General features: G+C 43.9%; 1 protein-coding gene across 2 annotated transcripts in view; it reads left to right on the plus strand.

The window, feature by feature from the left end:
* Window positions 1-215: 215 nt before the first annotated feature.
* LOC141145233 (NXPE family member 4-like) overlaps window positions 216-18,470 on the plus strand; it is a 136,119-nt gene continuing 117,864 nt past the window's right edge. The window contains exons 1-2 of one of the 2 annotated variants that reach the window (XM_073631742.1): window positions 216-358; window positions 459-559. In XM_073631742.1, the coding sequence (XP_073487843.1) occupies window positions 467-559 (93 nt within the window). In that variant the 5' untranslated portion in view covers window positions 216-358; window positions 459-466. The remainder of the gene's footprint in view (window positions 359-458; window positions 560-18,470) is intronic. The other variant, XM_073631743.1, reaches the window with a different exon arrangement.

Consider the following 18,470-nt stretch of genomic DNA (forward strand, 5'->3'; position numbering starts at 1 on the left):
TAAATCTGACCTGACATCAACATTGGTGTGAATATGGCACATAAATGACGTGCATGAAAACTGATGCAAACTGCTGTCGATTTTCCTATCAGTTCTAATCAGTTTTCATGCACGTATGGTGTGAACGAGCCCTAATAGTCTCCGCTAATATTTATGTAGTAGAGTGGAATGTTGTCACTCTTGTTCCCATGTTTCAATTTGCACAATATATATATCTTTGTATGGTTAAGGCTTTGTCAGTATTTGTTATATACACACCCTTTGCTGGAAATTGTGACTGGTTTTTCACTGCTCTGTACCTGTAAATGTCACAGACATTGTTGGAGTATTTCACAGATCACTTGAAACCAAAAATATCGTAAGTGTTATTTTGTTATTTCATTTGCTGTTTCAATATAGAAATGCATGTATATCATTTTTAAGAAAATGTCTCTCTTTTTTCTCTCCCTCTCTTCCAGCAGATAAAATGACAGTTGTACTAACATATAAGAGTCTATTAATTATGGCTACTGTATTTTGTCTTCTCTTAAGTCTGATATACAATCAAAAAATGAAAAAGGTAACATTATAAAACTGAAAGTTTTTAAAAAAAAGTAATTATTATTATTACCTTGGCCCATTATCAGCTGTTTACATTATTATAGCCATGATTTCACTAGACTGTACCATCCACCTTCATTCATAAAGTGCCAATAGGTGTATAAATGTATATTAGACATGTTTGTTAATTTTAGACTTATGGTTCATGTACTCAGGTGTGATAATAGGCAGGGTGTTGCAGGAACGACCGTAATTTTATTTTGCTGGTGATACATGTAAATGAATGGGCTAGCATAAAGGGACTACAGGTGGTTCCCTAGTTACAAACATCCGACTTACAAACAACTCCTACTTACAAACGGAGGGAGACAACTGGAAGTGAGAGGAAATCTACCCCTAGGAAGGGAAATTCACTCCTGTAAGAGTAATTATGGGAAAAAGGAACCTCCACTGATGCTTTATCACCAATCCTTGTTTCCACAACAACCCACAATTTTCAAAATCCAATTGTCATTGGGACAGAAAGTGAGGTGAAATCTTCTGAATAGGGGCACAGACAGCAAAACAAATGTTACAGGGGTGTTAACCCTTGCCTATGCTATCCAAAAAGCGTAAAAATAATTTTTTTGGCTGGAGCTACATTTAAAGAATGTACCTGTTCCGACTTACAAACAGATTCAGCTTAAGAACAAACCTTCAGACCCGATCTTGTTTGTAACCCTGGGACTGCCTGTATTGTTACCAACAAAGAGACCATATACCATTAACTAGTTTTTGTTTTAAATATTTATTTGTTTTGGCAAAATTAAAATATTGGCCACAATGTTATTCAAGGGGTAACCTGATAATATTATAACAATAAATTGAAATTAAATAAATATCCATCCTGGCTATAATACATCAACACAAAATTACATGATTTCCATCCAGACAATTCCCTGACCTTATAAGAAAGATAGGGAAGGTGGGTGGGAGTCGCGGTCCAGGCCAAAGTTCAGAGAATAAGGGCCGGAATCCCCCTTTTTATCTGCTCCGCTAGCACGGGCTTTGGCTACCCGCCAATTTCCTCCAATTCGCTGCTGGTTGCTGTGCAGGGAAACCGCTGTTGTAGCCAATGGCAACCTGCAGAGAGAGTAAAAGGGAAAAAGCCATGCAGCCCCAGTGGCGGCTGGTGAAGTTTTAGGATGGGGGGGCGTCAGACCCCGTCCTTCCTTTTTGACCCCTTCCACTTGGCGAAAATGGATGTGGTTTCAGCAAAATAGTGGGCGTGACTTAAATGGGTGTGACTCTAAGGGGGTGTGGTTAGCGTCTGAGATGAACGAGGGATGGAGGGAGAAGGAGGGGGAGAGGGATGGAGGGAAAGCAGGCCCAGATCCTACACAACAACAGAAATATGTGTATTCCAGAAAGTTTAACAATCAGCAGATAAAGATACTCCAAACACCTGGTGTTAGTGCTTCAATCATCCCGGCGCATTATTTCTATTATTACACTGTAATATAAAATGAAATAATTCAACTCACCATAATGCAGTATCAGTGGGAGCCCTGAGCGTGTCACCTGCCATGACGCCTGCCACCAGATGCCATCAGGTGCCACCAGCAGAGTCCGTCCTTACATCAGGTTCCCCCAGCAGAGTTCCTCCTTACATCAAGTGCCCCCAGCAGAGTCCCTCCTTACATCAGGTGCCCCCAGCAGAGTCCCTCCTTACATCAAGTGCCCCCATCAGAGCCTCCCCTCTCCACTGAACACAAGGGGATTAGTCCTCACGGCGGCAGTCATCTTTTTGTAGCCCACCGGAAGTGACGTTGGTCTCTCACTGAGAACAAAGCACCCGGCCGCCGGGCGGAAGCTGTCCAGTTCGATGGACTGCGCCACAAAGCAGATCCAAACCCCGCAAATGAAGCGTCTGCAAACTTGTGATTGCATAGATGTGGCACTTCCCATAGTGCACCCGAAGACAGTGCACTTAAGGCTTTTTTTTTTTTTTTTTTTTTTTTTTAGAGGCTGCCTGGGGGATGCTGTGCGGCACACAGGCACCCCCTGTGGATGGGCCACTACTGTGCAGCCCCCTATGAGCTATCCCATGTGGGTCCAGAATATTGCTATGGACCTGTCAGAAGGAAAGACCACTCAGCACTGACTTTAGGTAATGCATTTCCACTTTTGCAGCCCAATTGGGATTATATCTACCTTTATATTTGTTACATGTTCCCATTTACATAGCATAACTTTAAAAAAATATATAAAATCGCTGCTTACATTTTACTTGATCTTTTCTGAAAAAATACAAACCTGAAGTTTTATACTGCTATGCAATATTAAGGAGGGGGCTGGGGAATTAATGTGTACCCTAATTAGTACCATAATTTACTATGTCTGCTCTTTTCTGGAAGGTCTCATTATCATTTGTAACCTAGATTTGAACACTGTTTGTACTAACAAAATATTAAAAGCTTGGGTTCTGCATTGCATGTTATTGAGAGGAAAATCAACGGGGTTGATTTTCTAAAGGCAAAGATATGCACCTTGCAAAGTGCAGTTGCACTCTGCAAGTGCAATTGCTCTAGATGAAATGAGATGAAGGTTCACTTTGCAAAGAATACCCAATCACATGCAAGGAAAATAAAAAAAAACTGCATTTTTGCTTGCACATGATTGGATGATGCAAGTCAGCAGAACTTCTGCTCATTTACTAAGCTCTGGAGTAACTGCACTTGTAGAGTGTAGAGTCTATTCGCCTTTAGTAAATCATTCCCATTGTGCAACCATTCTTTGTCTGAGCACAGACTCACTTTGAAATTATCAACAATTGCTTGAAATGTAGCTCCCCTGTAGGCTTCTCTCCATGGGACAGGTCCAATTAATAGTAGTAGTTATACAAAACACACATTTTAATCATGCATGCATTAAGCTGGGTTCAAACTAGACATGGATGAGGCTAACGGCAGGGGGTCCAGTGCGTCCCTGTTCTCCATTTCAGGGGCGAATCAGGGCCCAATTTTTGCCTGAATTCAGCCCTGAAACAGAGCCAAAGACGCACAGGACTCCTCTGCAATCCGCTCCACAGCTGCCCTGGAGGAGTAATTGTTTTTTTCAAAAAGTGTTTTTTTCACATTTAAACAAGAAATAAGGGACCGTTTTTAAGGGATGTTTTTGTTAGTTAAAGGCCTAGTTGGGGAGCAGCTCTGTTCCTTTGTTTCTTATTATGCCCCTAATGTAGGTCAGGCCACCTTTTTCACTAAATTGCTCCAGGCCCTGGCCCCCTACCTGGAGGGGCAGGTTATATTTGGTGGAGATATCAATCTAGATTTAGACTTGTCACTAGATAATTCAAATTCTACCCACAGTCATCTCAAGTGTGCCTCGAAGGCATGCTTGTGAGTAGCTAAATTGTTGAATTCTATTAATATGGTAGATGTGTGGAGTGAGTTCAACCCAACAACAAGGGATTATACTAACTTTTCTGCCCCCATGCAACGTACTCACGCATTGATCATGTCTTTGTCTCGTGCTCCCTAGTCCCCAGTGTCCTCAAGTCCACTATTATAGATACAACGTGGTCTTGCCACTCTATGGTCTCAGTGTCACTACTAGCCCTATCGCTTCCCCCTCACTCGCAACAATGGAGGCTCAATGAATCGCTCTTATCTGATCCCTGCTTGTGTGAAGACATCCGAATATGTGTAAAACAATATTTCACTGAAAACTCAATGGAGGATATTTCTCCGGTGATGTTGTGGGCAGCCCACAAAGCTGTAGTGCTGGGGAAAATTATTTAGTTGTCTTCACAGCTTTACCAGACTCATCAGGAACGAATCCAAATGTTGGACTCTGAATTGCAATCTTTGCTTCAATGTCACAAACGTTCCCCGGACTCAGCCCTGCTCCAATGAGCCCAAAGCGAAGAAGAGCATCCGTTGGGCCTCCACTAAATTCTATATGCATAAAGATAAGATTGGATCTCTTCTTGCCCATAAACTTAATCCTCGCATGCGAACCTTTGTAGTTCCTTAGGTTCACTGCTTTGATGGCAGTTATTCCCAGAACCCCTGTAAAGTGCTTGAGGCCTTTAGGAATTTTTATTCTTCCCTGTACCAGGGAGTGTAGATTCCTCAGCTTGTGCTGAATACTTGGAGAGCTTAGTGCTTCCTACAATATCTGTGGCTCATAGAACACGTATAGAGGCTCCTTTCACAGCACTGGAGGTTCTGGTTGCTATTAAATCTACAAAAACTGGTTCTGCCCCGGGACCTGATGGTTTTCCAGCTCTATATTACTGTAAATTTCAGAATGCCCTGGTCCCTCACTTGGTGGAATATTTTAATGCTATCCAAGGTGGAACTCCCTTAGATTCCCCTTTATATATATAGCATATATCTCAGTGGTTCCAAAACCTAATAAAAATCCGGGAGAGGTTGACAATTACTGGCCCATTTCACTTATTGACAACTATCTTAAATTGATTACAAAGGTTTTGGCCAACAGATTGTCTTCCTTCATTAGTTCTTATGTTCCTAAGGTTTAGGTGGGCTTCATCCCCGGTCGCCAGGGGCCGGGTTTAGATCAGGACAGCAGTGGATATTATTTCTCTACTGCGGTCAGGTTGGTCTGGAGGTCCCCCTCAGGAAGGCCTTCTCTTGTCCGTTAATTTGCAAAAAGGCTTTTGACTCGGTCTCTTGGACACATATGTTTCAGGTCCTAGAGTCCTGGGGCTTTGGCCCGCTCTTTTGCAAATCCTGGGCACTTTGTACTCTAAACCACAAGCTAAGGTCAGACTGTTGGGACATTATTCCAACCCAATTGCAATTAAACGTACCACACGTCAGGGGTGCCCACTATCCCCATTACTATTCGCTATCACTATAGAAACATAGTTATATAGTTAGGTTGAAAAAAGACACAGGTCCATCTAGTTCAACCAAAAAAAAAAAAAAATACAATGCCATACAATGCAATACACAGTCCTTCAAAAAAAGACTAAGTGAATAAAGTTCTCTTAAGAGGGCCTAAACAGAACACTTATGGTTAGTGCAAAACTAGCTTTATTAGTACCAAAAATACCACAGTAAAACTAAATTAACAAAAATGAAGCACAGAAAAATGACTGACATAGACTATTTTAAAAAATTGGACAACGTTGTCAAATTGTTAAAAACATAGGAAGCCGCGGCTGCACATCCCACACATGCACACCAGACACCAACATTACCACTAGCATACACTAGTTAGAAAAATACAATGGGAGAAAAAGATAAAACTGTGCTATTTTGGAAAAGATACAAAAACTAAAGCAGCTACATAAAAATGTGACTAAAATTTGTGAACTCAGGGTGAATATGAATGTAGCGGTAATGGAAGCTGTGTGAAGCAGCTAGATATCTTAAATTGTAAAGAAATGGTAATAATGAAAAAACGTGAATAAACATGTGAAAGATCTAAACATGTGAATCTAAAAAATACCAAAACACTGGTGAAAATGAAAAGGTAAATCTCAAACAAAAAACAATGATGGTATCAATAAATGGTCCGTCTAGTGATGGACAACCAAGTGTAAGCAGTAAGGAAAATGTCCTGACAACTAGTGTCCCAAAAGCTGAAGGTTTGTGGGGAAACCAGGGAGTCCGTCAGCTGGTAAGCATCTTCAAGTGGGCAATCGGAAACATTAATTACATTGTTGTCAGCAGATATCACAAAACAGGAATGAAATGGGTACTCTTACCGGAGCGTATGGATCTGGATGTCAGCGACAGCAGATCAAACAAGCATGGATGGAAGCAGCACGAGGTATCCTAGGATAATCAGTAGGAAAACTGGAGCCGATTTGGGTGTCCACAGAAGGCGGCATCTGTCCGATAAACTGGTCATAGATGGAACAATCCTTGGGCTAAAAATTGCCTAATCAATGGAACAAACGGGTTCATAGTGGAAAGGTATGTGGAAAGAAAAAGAGGGGCTCCAGATCAGTGCAGATCAAAAACAACTCTGCTTTTATTTGCATAAAAACAGCATACAGCAGCAATAAAATGTGATCACAATGGCAAGAATAAAATAAAGCAATGTGGGGAGCAAAGAAGCAAGGCCCAGTAGTTAGAAAAATAGGCTATTGGAAATTGAAAAATAGACATGGAGATTCCTAATCAGTACAGTTTGCAGTACATGAGCTCCAAGTAATTAAGTCCATTAGATATAAGCCATTTAAGTTAGGTACTGGTTAGCAGGTGGGTGGCTTGAGCGTACTGGTCCTATTTGCATGAACGTGACCATATAGCGAGGTCTATTTAAAGTCAGAGCACAGACCGTCAGCATAAATGGATGATCAGGCAATGTAGCAAATGTAACAAACAGCTTGACTACAGATGTTCATAGACAGCAGATAAGAGAGGCAGAGGCAAGCATAGCAATGAAATATTCAAATAGATGTCAGTAGGGGGAGTGCTGTAATAGGTTGAACAGGCATCCATATAATAGCTTCTAATTAGGATGTGGATACTCTCACCAACTGTGTGGGGTCCACTGTCCTCCTGCAGCGTGACTCCGCCCCTGAATGGTTGGATGGATAATGGCTAAGAGCCCTGCTCCGTATTAGCCAACAAAAATATTCGACCGGGATGTTCGACCGGGGAGGGAAATCCCTCAAAGAGTGTTCGTTGCCTCCATATGTTTCGACGTGAATCCGGAAAGGTAAAAACAAGCCGCCAGCTGTTTGTTCCGTGCTGACACTTCAAGTCAAGGAACGCGCGGCTTCCAGTGACGTGCTGACGTCACACCACTAACGCGTTTCACCAGCCAATAGACGCTGGTTTATTCAGAGCTCTCATCATACGGAGGCAACGAACACTCTTTGAGGGATTTTCCTCCCCGGTCGAACATCCCGGTCGAATATCCCGGTCGAATACTGTTGTTGGCTAATGCGGAGCGGGGCTCTTAGCCATTATCCATCCATCCATTCAGGGGTAGAGTCAGTGTTTCTGTTTTGGCCCTCTTAAGAGAACTTTATTCTCTTAGTGTTTTTTTTGTATGACCTTAGGGTTACCAGAACTGCATCCTACGAGTACCATATGGGTGAAGATTATTTACATACTCGCTATATTCACTTTATATTCTTATTATTTAGTTTAGGCTGATCCAGGCAGTTTTTTTGTTTATTTCTACACAATTCTTCACCCACAGTTCCAGAGGAAGGTGAAAAATCCCAGCAAAGCATGCTCCAATTTGCTACAGCAGGGGAAAAAAGTCCTTCCTGATCCCCCGAGAGTCAATCGGATTTTCCCTGGATCAACTTTACCTATAAATGTTAGTGCCCAGTTATATTATGTACATTTAGGAAAGAATCCAGGCCTTTTTTTAAGCAATCTACTGAGCTTGCCAAAACCACCTCTGGAGGGAGTCTATTCCACATTTTCACAGATCTTACTGTGAAAAAAACCTTTCTGTATTTGGAGATTAAATCTTTTTTCCTCTAGATGTAAAGAGTGCCCCCTTGTACTCTGTGAGGACCTTAAAGTGAATGACTCAACACCAAGTTCACTATATGGACCACTTATGTATTTGTACATGTTGATCATATCCCCCCTTAATCGCCTCTTCTCAAGAGGGAATAGATTCATTTCCTCTAATCTTTCCTCATAGCTGAGCTCCTCCATGCCTCTTATCAGTTTGATTGCCCTTCTCTGCACTTTCTCCAGTTCCCCAATATCCTTTTTGAGAACTGGTGCCCAAAACTGAACTACATATTCCAGATGAGGTCTTACTAATGATTTGTACAGGGGCAAAATGATTCTCTCTCTCGATCTCTCTCTCTCTCGATCTCTCTCTCTCTCGATCTCTCTCGATCTCTCTCTCTCTCGATCTCTCTCTCTCTCGATCTCTCTCTCTCTCGATCTCTCTCTCGATCTCTCTCTCTCTCTCGATCTCTCTCTCTCTCTCGATCTCTCTCGATCTCTCTCGATCTCTCTCGATCTCTCTCGATCTCTCTCTCTCTCGATCTCTCTCTCTCTCGATCTCTCTCGATCTCTCTCTCGATCTCTCTCTCGATCTCTCTCTCGATCTCTCTCTCTCGATCTCTCTCTCTCTCGATCTCTCTCTCTCTCGATCTCTCTCTCTCTCTCTCGATCTCTCTCTCGATCTCTCTCTCTCGATCGATCTCTCTCGATCTCTCTCTCTCTCGATCTCTCTCTCTCTCGATCTCTCTCGATCTCTCTCTCTCGATCTCTCTCGATCTCTCTCGATCTCTCTCTCGATCTCTCTCTCGATCTCTCTCTCTCGATCTCTCTCTCTCTCGATCTCTCTCGATCTCTCTCTCTCGATCTCTCTCTCTCTCGATCTCTCTCTCTCTCTCGATCTCTCTCTCGATCTCTCTCTCTCGATCGATCTCTCTCGATCTCTCTCTCTCTCGATCTCTCTCTCTCGATCTCTCTCTCTCTCGATCTCTCTCGATCTCTCTCTCTCGATCTCTCTCGATCTCTCTCTCGATCTCTCTCTCGATCTCTCTCTCTCGATCTCTCTCTCTCTCGATCTCTCTCGATCTCTCTCTCTCGATCTCTCTCTCTCTCGATCTCTCTCTCTCTCGATCTCTCTCTCGATCTCTCTCTCTCGATCTCTCTCGATCTCTCTCGATCTCTCTCTCTCGATCTCTCTCTCTCTCTCGATCTCTCTCTCTCGATCGATCTCTCTCGATCTCTCTCTCTCTCTCTCTCTCGATCTCTCTCTCTCTCTCTCTCTCGATCTCTCTCTCTCTCGATCTCTCTCTCGATCTCTCTCTCTCTCTCGATCTCTCTCTCTCTCTCGATCTCTCTCTCTCTCTCGATCTCTCTCGATCTCTCTCTCTCTCGATCTCTCTCTCTCTCGATCTCTCTCGATCTCTCTCTCGATCTCTCTCGATCTCTCTCTCGATCTCTCTCTCGATCTCTCTCTCTCGATCTCTCTCTCGATCTCTCTCTCTCGATCTCTCTCTCTCTCGATCTCTCTCTCTCTCGATCTCTCTCTCTCTCGATCTCTCTCTCGATCTCTCTCTCTCGATCGATCTCTCTCGATCTCTCTCTCTCTCGATCTCTCTCTCTTGATCTCTCTCTCTCTCGATCTCTCTCTCTCTCGATCTCTCTCGATCTCTCTCTCTCGATCTCTCTCGATCTCTCTCGATCTCTCTCGATCTCTCGATCTCTCTCTCGATCTCTCTCTCTCTCGATCTCTCTCTCTCTCGATCTCTCTCTCGATCTCTCTCTCTCGATCTCTCTCGATCTCTCTCGATCTCTCTCTCTCGATCTCTCTCTCTCTCTCGATCTCTCTCTCTCTCGATCTCTCTCTCTCGATCTCTCTCTCTCGATCTCTCTCTCTCTCTCGATCTCTCTCTCTCTCGATCTCTCTCTCTCGATCTCTCTCTCTCTCGATCTCTCTCTCTCGATCTCTCTCTCTCGATCTCTCTCTCTCGATCTCTCTCTCTCTCGATCTCTCTCTCTCTCGATCTCTCTCTCTCGATCTCTCTCTCTCTCGATCTCTCTCTCTCTCGATCTCTCTCTCTCGATCTCTCTCTCTCGATCTCTCTCTCTCGATCTCTCTCTCTCGATCTCTCTCTCTCTCGATCTCTCTCTCTCGATCTCTCTCTCTCTCGATCTCTCTCTCTCTCGATCTCTCGATCTCTCTCGATCTCTCTCGATCTCTCTCTCTCTCGATCTCTCGATCTCTCTCGATCTCTCTCGATCTCTCTCTCTCTCTCTCGATCTCTCTCTCTCTCTCTCTCTCGATCTCTCTCTCTCTCGATCTCTCTCTCGATCTCTCTCTCGATCTCTCTCTCTCTCTCGATCTCTCTCTCTCTCGATCTCTCTCTCTCTCTCGATCTCTCTCTCGATCTCTCTCTCGATCTCTCGATCTCTCTCGATCTCTCGATCTCTCTCGATCTCTCTCTCTCTCTCTCTCTCTCTCTCTCTCGATCTCGATCTCTCTCTCTCTCGATCTCGATCTCTCTCTCTCTCTCTCGATCTCTCTCTCTCTCTCTCTCTCGATCTCTCTCTCTCTCTCTCTCGATCTCTCTCTCTCTCTCTCTCTCTCTCGATCTCTCTCTCTCTCGATCTCGATCTCTCTCTCGATCTCTCTCTCGATCTCTCTCTCGATCTCTCTCTCTCTCTCTCGATCTCGATCTCTCTCTCGATCTCGATCTCTCTCTCGATCTCGATCTCTCTCTCGATCTCGATCTCTCTCTCGATCTCTCTCTCGATCTCTCTCGATCTCTCTCTCTCTCTTTCTCTCTCTCTCTCGATCTCTCTCTCTCTCGATCTCTCTCTCTCTCTCGATCTCTCTCTCTCTCGATCTCTCTCTCTCTCGATCTCTCTCTCGATCGATCTCTCTCTCTCGATCTCTCTCTCTCGATCTCTCTCTCGATCTCTCTCTCTCTCGATCTCTCTCTCTCTCGATCTCTCGATCTCTCTCGATCTCTCGATCTCTCTCGATCTCTCTCTCTCTCGATCTCTCTCTCTCTCGATCTCTCGATCTCTCTCGATCTCTCGATCTCTCTCTCTCTCGATCTCTCGATCTCTCTCTCTCTCAATCTCTCTCTCGATCTCTCTCTCGATCTCTCTCTCGATCTCTCTCTCTCTCGATCTCTCTCTCGATCTCTCTCTCGATCTCTCTCTCGATCTCTCTCTCTCGATCTCTCTCTCTCGATCTCTCTCTCTCGATCTCTCGATCTCTCTCGATCTCTCTCTCTCTCGATCTCTCTCTCTCGATCTCTCTCTCTCGATCTCTCTCTCTCGATCTCTCTCTCTCTCGATCTCTCGATCTCTCTCGATCTCTCGATCTCTCTCTCTCTCGATCTCTCTCTCGATCTCTCTCTCGATCTCTCTCTCGATCTCTCTCTCGATCTCTCTCTCGATCTCTCTCTCTCTCGATCTCTCTCTCGATCTCTCTCTCGATCTCTCTCTCGATCTCTCTCTCGATCTCTCTCTCTCGATCTCTCTCTCTCGATCTCTCGATCTCTCTCGATCTCTCGATCTCTCTCGATCTCTCTCTCTCTCGATCTCTCTCTCTCGATCTCTCTCTCTCGATCTCTCTCTCTCGATCTCTCTCTCTCTCGATCTCTCGATCTCTCTCGATCTCTCGATCTCTCTCTCTCTCGATCTCTCTCGATCTCTCTCGATCTCTCTCTCTCGATCTCTCTCTCGATCTCTCTCTCGATCTCTCTCTCGATCTCTCTCTCGATCTCTCTCTCTCGATCTCTCTCTCGATCTCTCTCTCTCTCGATCTCTCTCTCTCTCGATCTCTCTCTCTCTCGATCTCTCTCTCTCTCGATCTCTCTCTCTCTCGATCTCTCTCTCTCTCTCTCTCTCTCGATCTCTCTCTCTCGATCTCTCTCTCTCTCTCGATCTCTCTCTCTCTCTCTCGATCTCTCTCTCTCTCTCTCGATCTCTCTCTCTCTCTCGATCTCTCTCTCTCGATCTCTCTCTCTCGATCTCTCTCTCTCTATCTCTCTCTCTCTCTCTCGATCTCTCTCTCTCTCTCTCTCGAAACTGCAGCTTGGCATTGCATGCTATTATTGAGCTTATGGTCTACCAAAACCCCCCAGATCCTTCTCCACTATGGATTCCCCCAGTTGTACACCCTCTAGTATGTATGATGCATGTATATTCTTATCCGCAAGTGCATAAATTTACATTTATCAACATTAAACCTCATTTGCCACTTAGTTGCCCAATTAGACAGTGCATTGAGGTCAGCTTGTAAATTGGAGACATCCTGTAAGGACGTTATTCCACTGCATAGCTTGGTGTCATCTGCAAAGACAGAAATGTTACATTTCATCCCAGACCCTATATCATTTATAAAGATATTAAAAAGTAAGGCTCCCAGCACTGAACCTTGAGGTACACCACTGATAACCTTAGACCATTCAGAGTAATGCCCCGTACACACGGTCGGACTTTGTTCGGACATTCCGACAACGAAATCCTAGGATTTCTTCCGACGGATGTTGGCTCAAACTTGTCTTGCATACACACGGTCACACAAAGTTGTTGGAAAATCCGATCGTTCTAAACGCGGTGACGTAAAACACGTACGTCGGGACTATAAATGGGGCAGTAGCCAATAGCTTTCATCTCTTTATTTATTCTGAGCATGCGTGGCACTTTGTCCGTCGGATTTGTGTACACACGATCGGAATTTCCAACAACGGATTTTGTTATCGGAAAATTTTATATCCTGCTCTCAAACTTTGTGTGTCGGAAAATCCGATGGAAAATGTGTGATGGAGCCTACACACGGTCAGAATTTCCGACAACAAGGTCCTATCACACATTTTCCTTCGGAAAATCCGACCGTGTGTACAGGGCATAAGGGTCATTAACCAATTCTCTCTAAATTCTGTCTTTTAGGCAGCTTTCTATCAATTTACAAATTGATCTTTCCAAGCCTGTAGACTTTACCTTACACTTGAGCCGTTGTGGGGAACTGTGTCAAACGCTTTTGCAAAATCCAGGTATACAAGGTCCACAGCCACCCCTCTGTCCAAGGTTTTACTTACCATCTCATAAAAAGAAATCAGGTTTGTTTGACAACTTCTGTCTTTCATGAATCCATGCTGTCTGTTGCTTAAAATATCTTTATCCAGCAAGAAGTATAGATTTACTTGGTAAAGACTTTGATCCCATTTAAATATGGGCACCACATTGGCCCTGCACCAATCCAGTGGTACCATTCCTGTCATTAACGAGTCCCTAAATATTAGAAACAATGGCCTTGAAATGACAGTGTGATCCATTAAATGAAAAGTGGCACCAAACAAATACAAATAAAGTAAAATGTTGAGTGAAAGCTGCCCCTTCAACAAGTGATATAAATCAATTAACAATCAATTAGAACATATAAAAGGTCGGCGCTAACTTTCATATGCTTATAACTATGAATATAGTGAATAACAAACAAAAAATAAAATCATACAATAAATCGTTCTCATGTAGTGGAATAAACACACCAATACACCATATAGTGACAGGTACTCCTAATCAACCAAGCTGTGCCCCACCTTCACTCCTGTGAGAAGATTGCAGACTCACCAAATATATCAATGGAATAATTCATAGGGTGAAGTCCTTTAGAGGGGCAATCTTTATGTTTACTAGGCTATATGACTGGGTGTAAACAGAAATAATCGCGAAGCTTCTTGATGATGTATATATATATATATAATTGATATGTGTATATTTTAATGAGTGTTGTGTATGTATAAAATTACACACATACACCATAGTAAGTGGGTATGTTGCATGAGTCAAAAATAAAAGGGGAAAGGGCTGAAAAAAAGAGAAAATGTGCATAACTTACGTGTATGTGTATCCAGTAAATGGGCTGTGTGTGTTACCTCCCTGGTGTCAAACACATAGTGAAATGGTAAGGCAATCAAGTTCACCTGCTTATGTAATCCAGGTGTGGGGCGGGTCCCCAACCAACGTCATGCACACCGTCGAATGGGAGTAGGAGTTGGCAGTGCTTGTGCCGGAAGTGGATTTCACTGCTAACTCCTACTTGAATTTGACGGTGTGCATGACGTTGGTCGGGGACCCACCCCACACCTGGATTACATAAGCAGGTGAGCTTGATTGCCTTACCATTTCACTATGTGTTTGACACCAGGGAGGTAACACACACACAGCCCATTCACTGGATACACACACGTAAAAAATGTGTTGTGGCGATCGGGCATGCTATGTGGAGGTTTTCTTGGCTGGGGAGGGGTTCCTTGCCTCAGCTCCGGAACAGACAACCATTTGGGGTCCCATCTAGGGATGAGCTTCGAGTTTGAGTTGAACTCATATTTGACTCGAACATCGGCTGTTCACCAGTTCTCCGAACAGCGAACAATTTGGAGTGTTCGCGGCAAATTCGAAAGCCGCGGAACACCATTTAAAAGTCTATGGGAGAAAACAAAAGTGCTAATTTTAAAGGCTTATATGCATGGTATTGTCATAAAATGTGTTTGGGGACCTGGGTCCTGCCCCAGGGGACATGGATCAATGCAAAAAAAAGTTTTAACCACTTAACAACCGGCCCATAGCCGAATGACGGCTGCAGGGCGGTTGCTTAACTCTGGGAGGACGTCATATGACGTCCTCTCAGAATTCCCCTCTCGCGCGCCCCCTGGGGCGCACACCCGAACACACCCGTGACCGCCGGGTCCTCAGGACCCGGCGCATCACGGATCCCGGTAAATGGCCGCTGATCGCGGCCATTTACCATGTGATCGCGCCGTCAAATGACGGCGCGATCACATGTAAACAGACCGGCGGCGTCTGATGACGCCGGTTCCTCTCCTCCCCTCCTGTGTACTGATCGGTACACTGTGGAGGAGAGGGAGATGGATGGATGGCTGCAGCGCTGTGGGCTGGTTGTGTAGTGCCCACAGCGCTGCACAGAGACATCCAACCATCCATCCATCCATGCTCAGCCATCCCCACTACTCTGCAATACTCTGCTATGCCCCACCTTACTCTGCAATACCCCAATATTACTCTGCAATACCCCCACATTACTCTGCAATATCCCCACATTACTCTGCAATACCCCACAATACTCTGCAATACCCCACAATACTCTGCAATACCCCACAGTACTCTGCAATACCCCGCAATACTCTGCAATACTCTGCAATACCCCGCAATACTCTGCAATACCCCGCAGTACTCTGCAATACCCCGCAATACTCTGCAATATCCCGCAATACTCTGCAATACCCCCACATTACTCTGCAATACCCCACAATACTCTGCAATACCCCACAATACTCTGCAATACCCCACAGTACTCTGCAATACCCCGCAATACTCTGCAATACTCTGCAATACTCTGCAATACTCTGCAATACCCCGCAGTACTCTGCAATACCCCGCAATACTCTGCAATACTCTGCAATACCCCGCAATACTCTGCAATACCCCGCAGTACTCTGCAATACCCTGCAGTACTCTGCAATACCCCGCAATACTCTGCAATACCCCGCAGTACTCTGCAATACCCCGCAATACTCTGCAATACCCCGCAGTACTCTGCAATACCCTGCAGTACACTGCAATACCCCGCAATACTCTGCAATACCCCGCAGTACTCTGCAACACCCCGCAATACTCTGCAATACCCCGCAATACACTGCAATACCCCGCAATACTCCACAATACTCCGCAATACCCCGCAATACTCCGCAATATCGCCGGAGGAGCAGGAGAATCTATTTTGGGGTGTCATTTTTGGTATGTACATGCTATGTGTTAGAAATATTGTATAAATGGACAACTTTGTGTTAAAAAAAAAAATACGTTTTAACCACTTCCCGCCCGCCGACTGTCATACAACATCCTTGAATTTGTGCGGGGATATCTGAATAAAGCCTGCAGCTACAGGCATCATTCAGATATCAGCTTTTTCAGCCAGCGATTCCCTACACCATAAGAACGATCATAGCGGCTGTTCCACTGCTTGATCGTTCTTACGGGAGGCGAGAGGGGATGTCCCCCCTCCCGCCGCACTCCGCTGCTTCTACGGACTCACCGCTACGATCGAAGCCAGGATCGTTTTTTTTTTTTTTTTATTTCAGGCTTCCCAGCCTAGAGGTGAGATGTGGGGTCTTATTGACCCCATATCTCATTGTAAAGAGGACCTGTCATGCCATATTCCAATTACAAGGGATGTTTACATTCCTTGTAATAGGAATAAAAGTGGTCAAAATTTTTTTTTTTGTAAAAAAGCATCAAACAAAAATAAATAAAGTAAAATGAACAATAAAAAAAAAAAAAAAATTTTAAAGCACCCCTGTCCCTGTGTGCTTGCATGCAGAAGCGAACGCATATATAAGTCCCGCCCACATAGGAAAACGGTGTTCAAACCACACATGTGAGGTATCACTGCGATCGGTAGAGCGAGCGCAAAAATTTTGGCCTTAGACCTCCTCTGTAACTCAAAACATGTAACCAGTAAAAAATTTTAAAGCGTCGCCTATGGGGATTTTTGAGTAGCAAAGTTTGGCGCCATTCCACAAGCGCGTGCAATTTTGAAAGGTGACATGTTGGGTATCTATTTACTCGGCGTAACTTTATCTTTCACATTATGCAAAAACATTGGGCTAAATTTACTGTTTTGGTTTTTGTAAAGCACAAAACAGTTTTTTTTTCCAAAAAAAAGCGTTAAAAAAATTGCTGCGCAAATACTGTGTGAGATAAAAAGTTGCAACGACCGCCGTTGTATTCTCTAGGGTCTTTGCTAAAAAAAACATATATAATGTTTTGGGGTTCTATGTAATTTTCTAGCTAATAAATGATGATTTTTACATGTAGGAGAGAAATGTCAGAATTGGCCTGGGCACTCCAGAATGCCTGAAGGTGCTCCCCTGCATGTTGGGCCTCTGTATGTGGCCACGCTGTGTAAAAGTCTCACACATGTGGTATCGTCGTACTCGGGAGTAATAGCAGAATGTGTTTTGGGGTGTAATTTGTGGTATGCATATGTGGAGTGTAAGAAATAACCTGCTAATATGACAATTTTGTGAAAAAAAAAAAGTAAAAAAAAAAAAAACTTGATTTGCAAAGAATTGTGGGAAAAAATGACAACTTCAAAAAACTCACCATGCATCTTTCTAAATACCTTGGAATGTCTTCTTTCCAAAAAGGGGTCATTTGGGGGGTATTTGTACTTTTCTGGCATGTTAGGGTCTCAAGAAATTAGATAGGCCGTCAGTACTTCAGGTGTGATCAATTTTCAGATATTCGCACCATAGCTTTTGGACTCTATAACTTTCACAAAGACCAAATAATATCCACCGATTTGGGTTATTTTTACCAAAGATATGTAGCGGTATAAATTTTGGCCAAAATATATGAAGAAAAATTACTAATTTGCAAAATTTTATAACAGAAATGAAGAAAAATTTATTTTTTTACAGAATTTTCGGTCTTTTTTCTTTTATAGCGCAAAAAATAAAGAACCCAGTGGTGATTAAATACCACCAAAATAAAGCTCTATTTGTGTGAAAAAAAGGACAAAAATTTCATATGGGTACAGTGTTGCATGACTGAGTAATTGTCATTCAAAATGTGAGAGCACCAAAAGCTGAAAATTGGTCTGGTTAGGAAGGGGGTTTAAGTGCCCAGTGGTCAAGTGGTTAAAAAAGGCCGTTTTATCAGGAGCAGTGATTTTATTAATGCTTAAAGTGAAACAATAAAAGTGTAATATTCCTTTGAATTTCATACCTGGGGGGTGTCTATAGTATGCCTGTAAAGGGGCGCATGTTTCTCGTGTTTAGAACAGTCTGACAGCAAAATTACATTTCAAAGGAAAAAAAGTAATTTAAAACTACTCGCGGCTAATAATGAATTGCCGGTCCGACAATACACATAAAAGTTCTATGATAAAAATGCCATGGGAATTCCCCAAAGGGGAACCCCGAACCAAAATTTAAAAAAAAAATGACGTGGGGTGCCCCTAAATTCCATACCAGGCCCTTCAGGTCTGGTATGGATATTAAGGGGAACCCCAGCCAAAATTTAAAAAAAAAATGGCGTGGGGTCCCCCTCAAAATCTATATCAGACCCTTCAGGTCTGGTGTGGATTTTAAGGGGAACCCCGCGCCAAAATTTTTAAAAAAATGGCGTGGGGTCCCCCCAAAAATCCATATCAGACCCTTATCCGAGCACGCAACCTGGCAGGCCGCAGGAAAAGAGGGGGGGGACGAGAGAGCGCCCCCCCTCCTGAACTGTACCAGGCCACATGCCCTCAACATTGGGAGGGTGCTTTGGGGTAGCCCCCAAAACACCTTGTCCCCATGTTGTTGGGGACAAGGGCATCATCCCCACAACCCTTGCCCAGTGGTTGTGGGGGTCTGCGGGGTTGTGGTTGTGCCCAGTGGTTGTGGGGGTCAGATCCTGGCCCTCCCCCTTGTGTGAAATGGTAAGGAG

This window comes from Aquarana catesbeiana, linkage group LG05 (assembly GCF_042186555.1).
Source record: "Aquarana catesbeiana isolate 2022-GZ linkage group LG05, ASM4218655v1, whole genome shotgun sequence".
Taxonomy (NCBI): domain Eukaryota; kingdom Metazoa; phylum Chordata; class Amphibia; order Anura; family Ranidae; genus Aquarana; species Aquarana catesbeiana.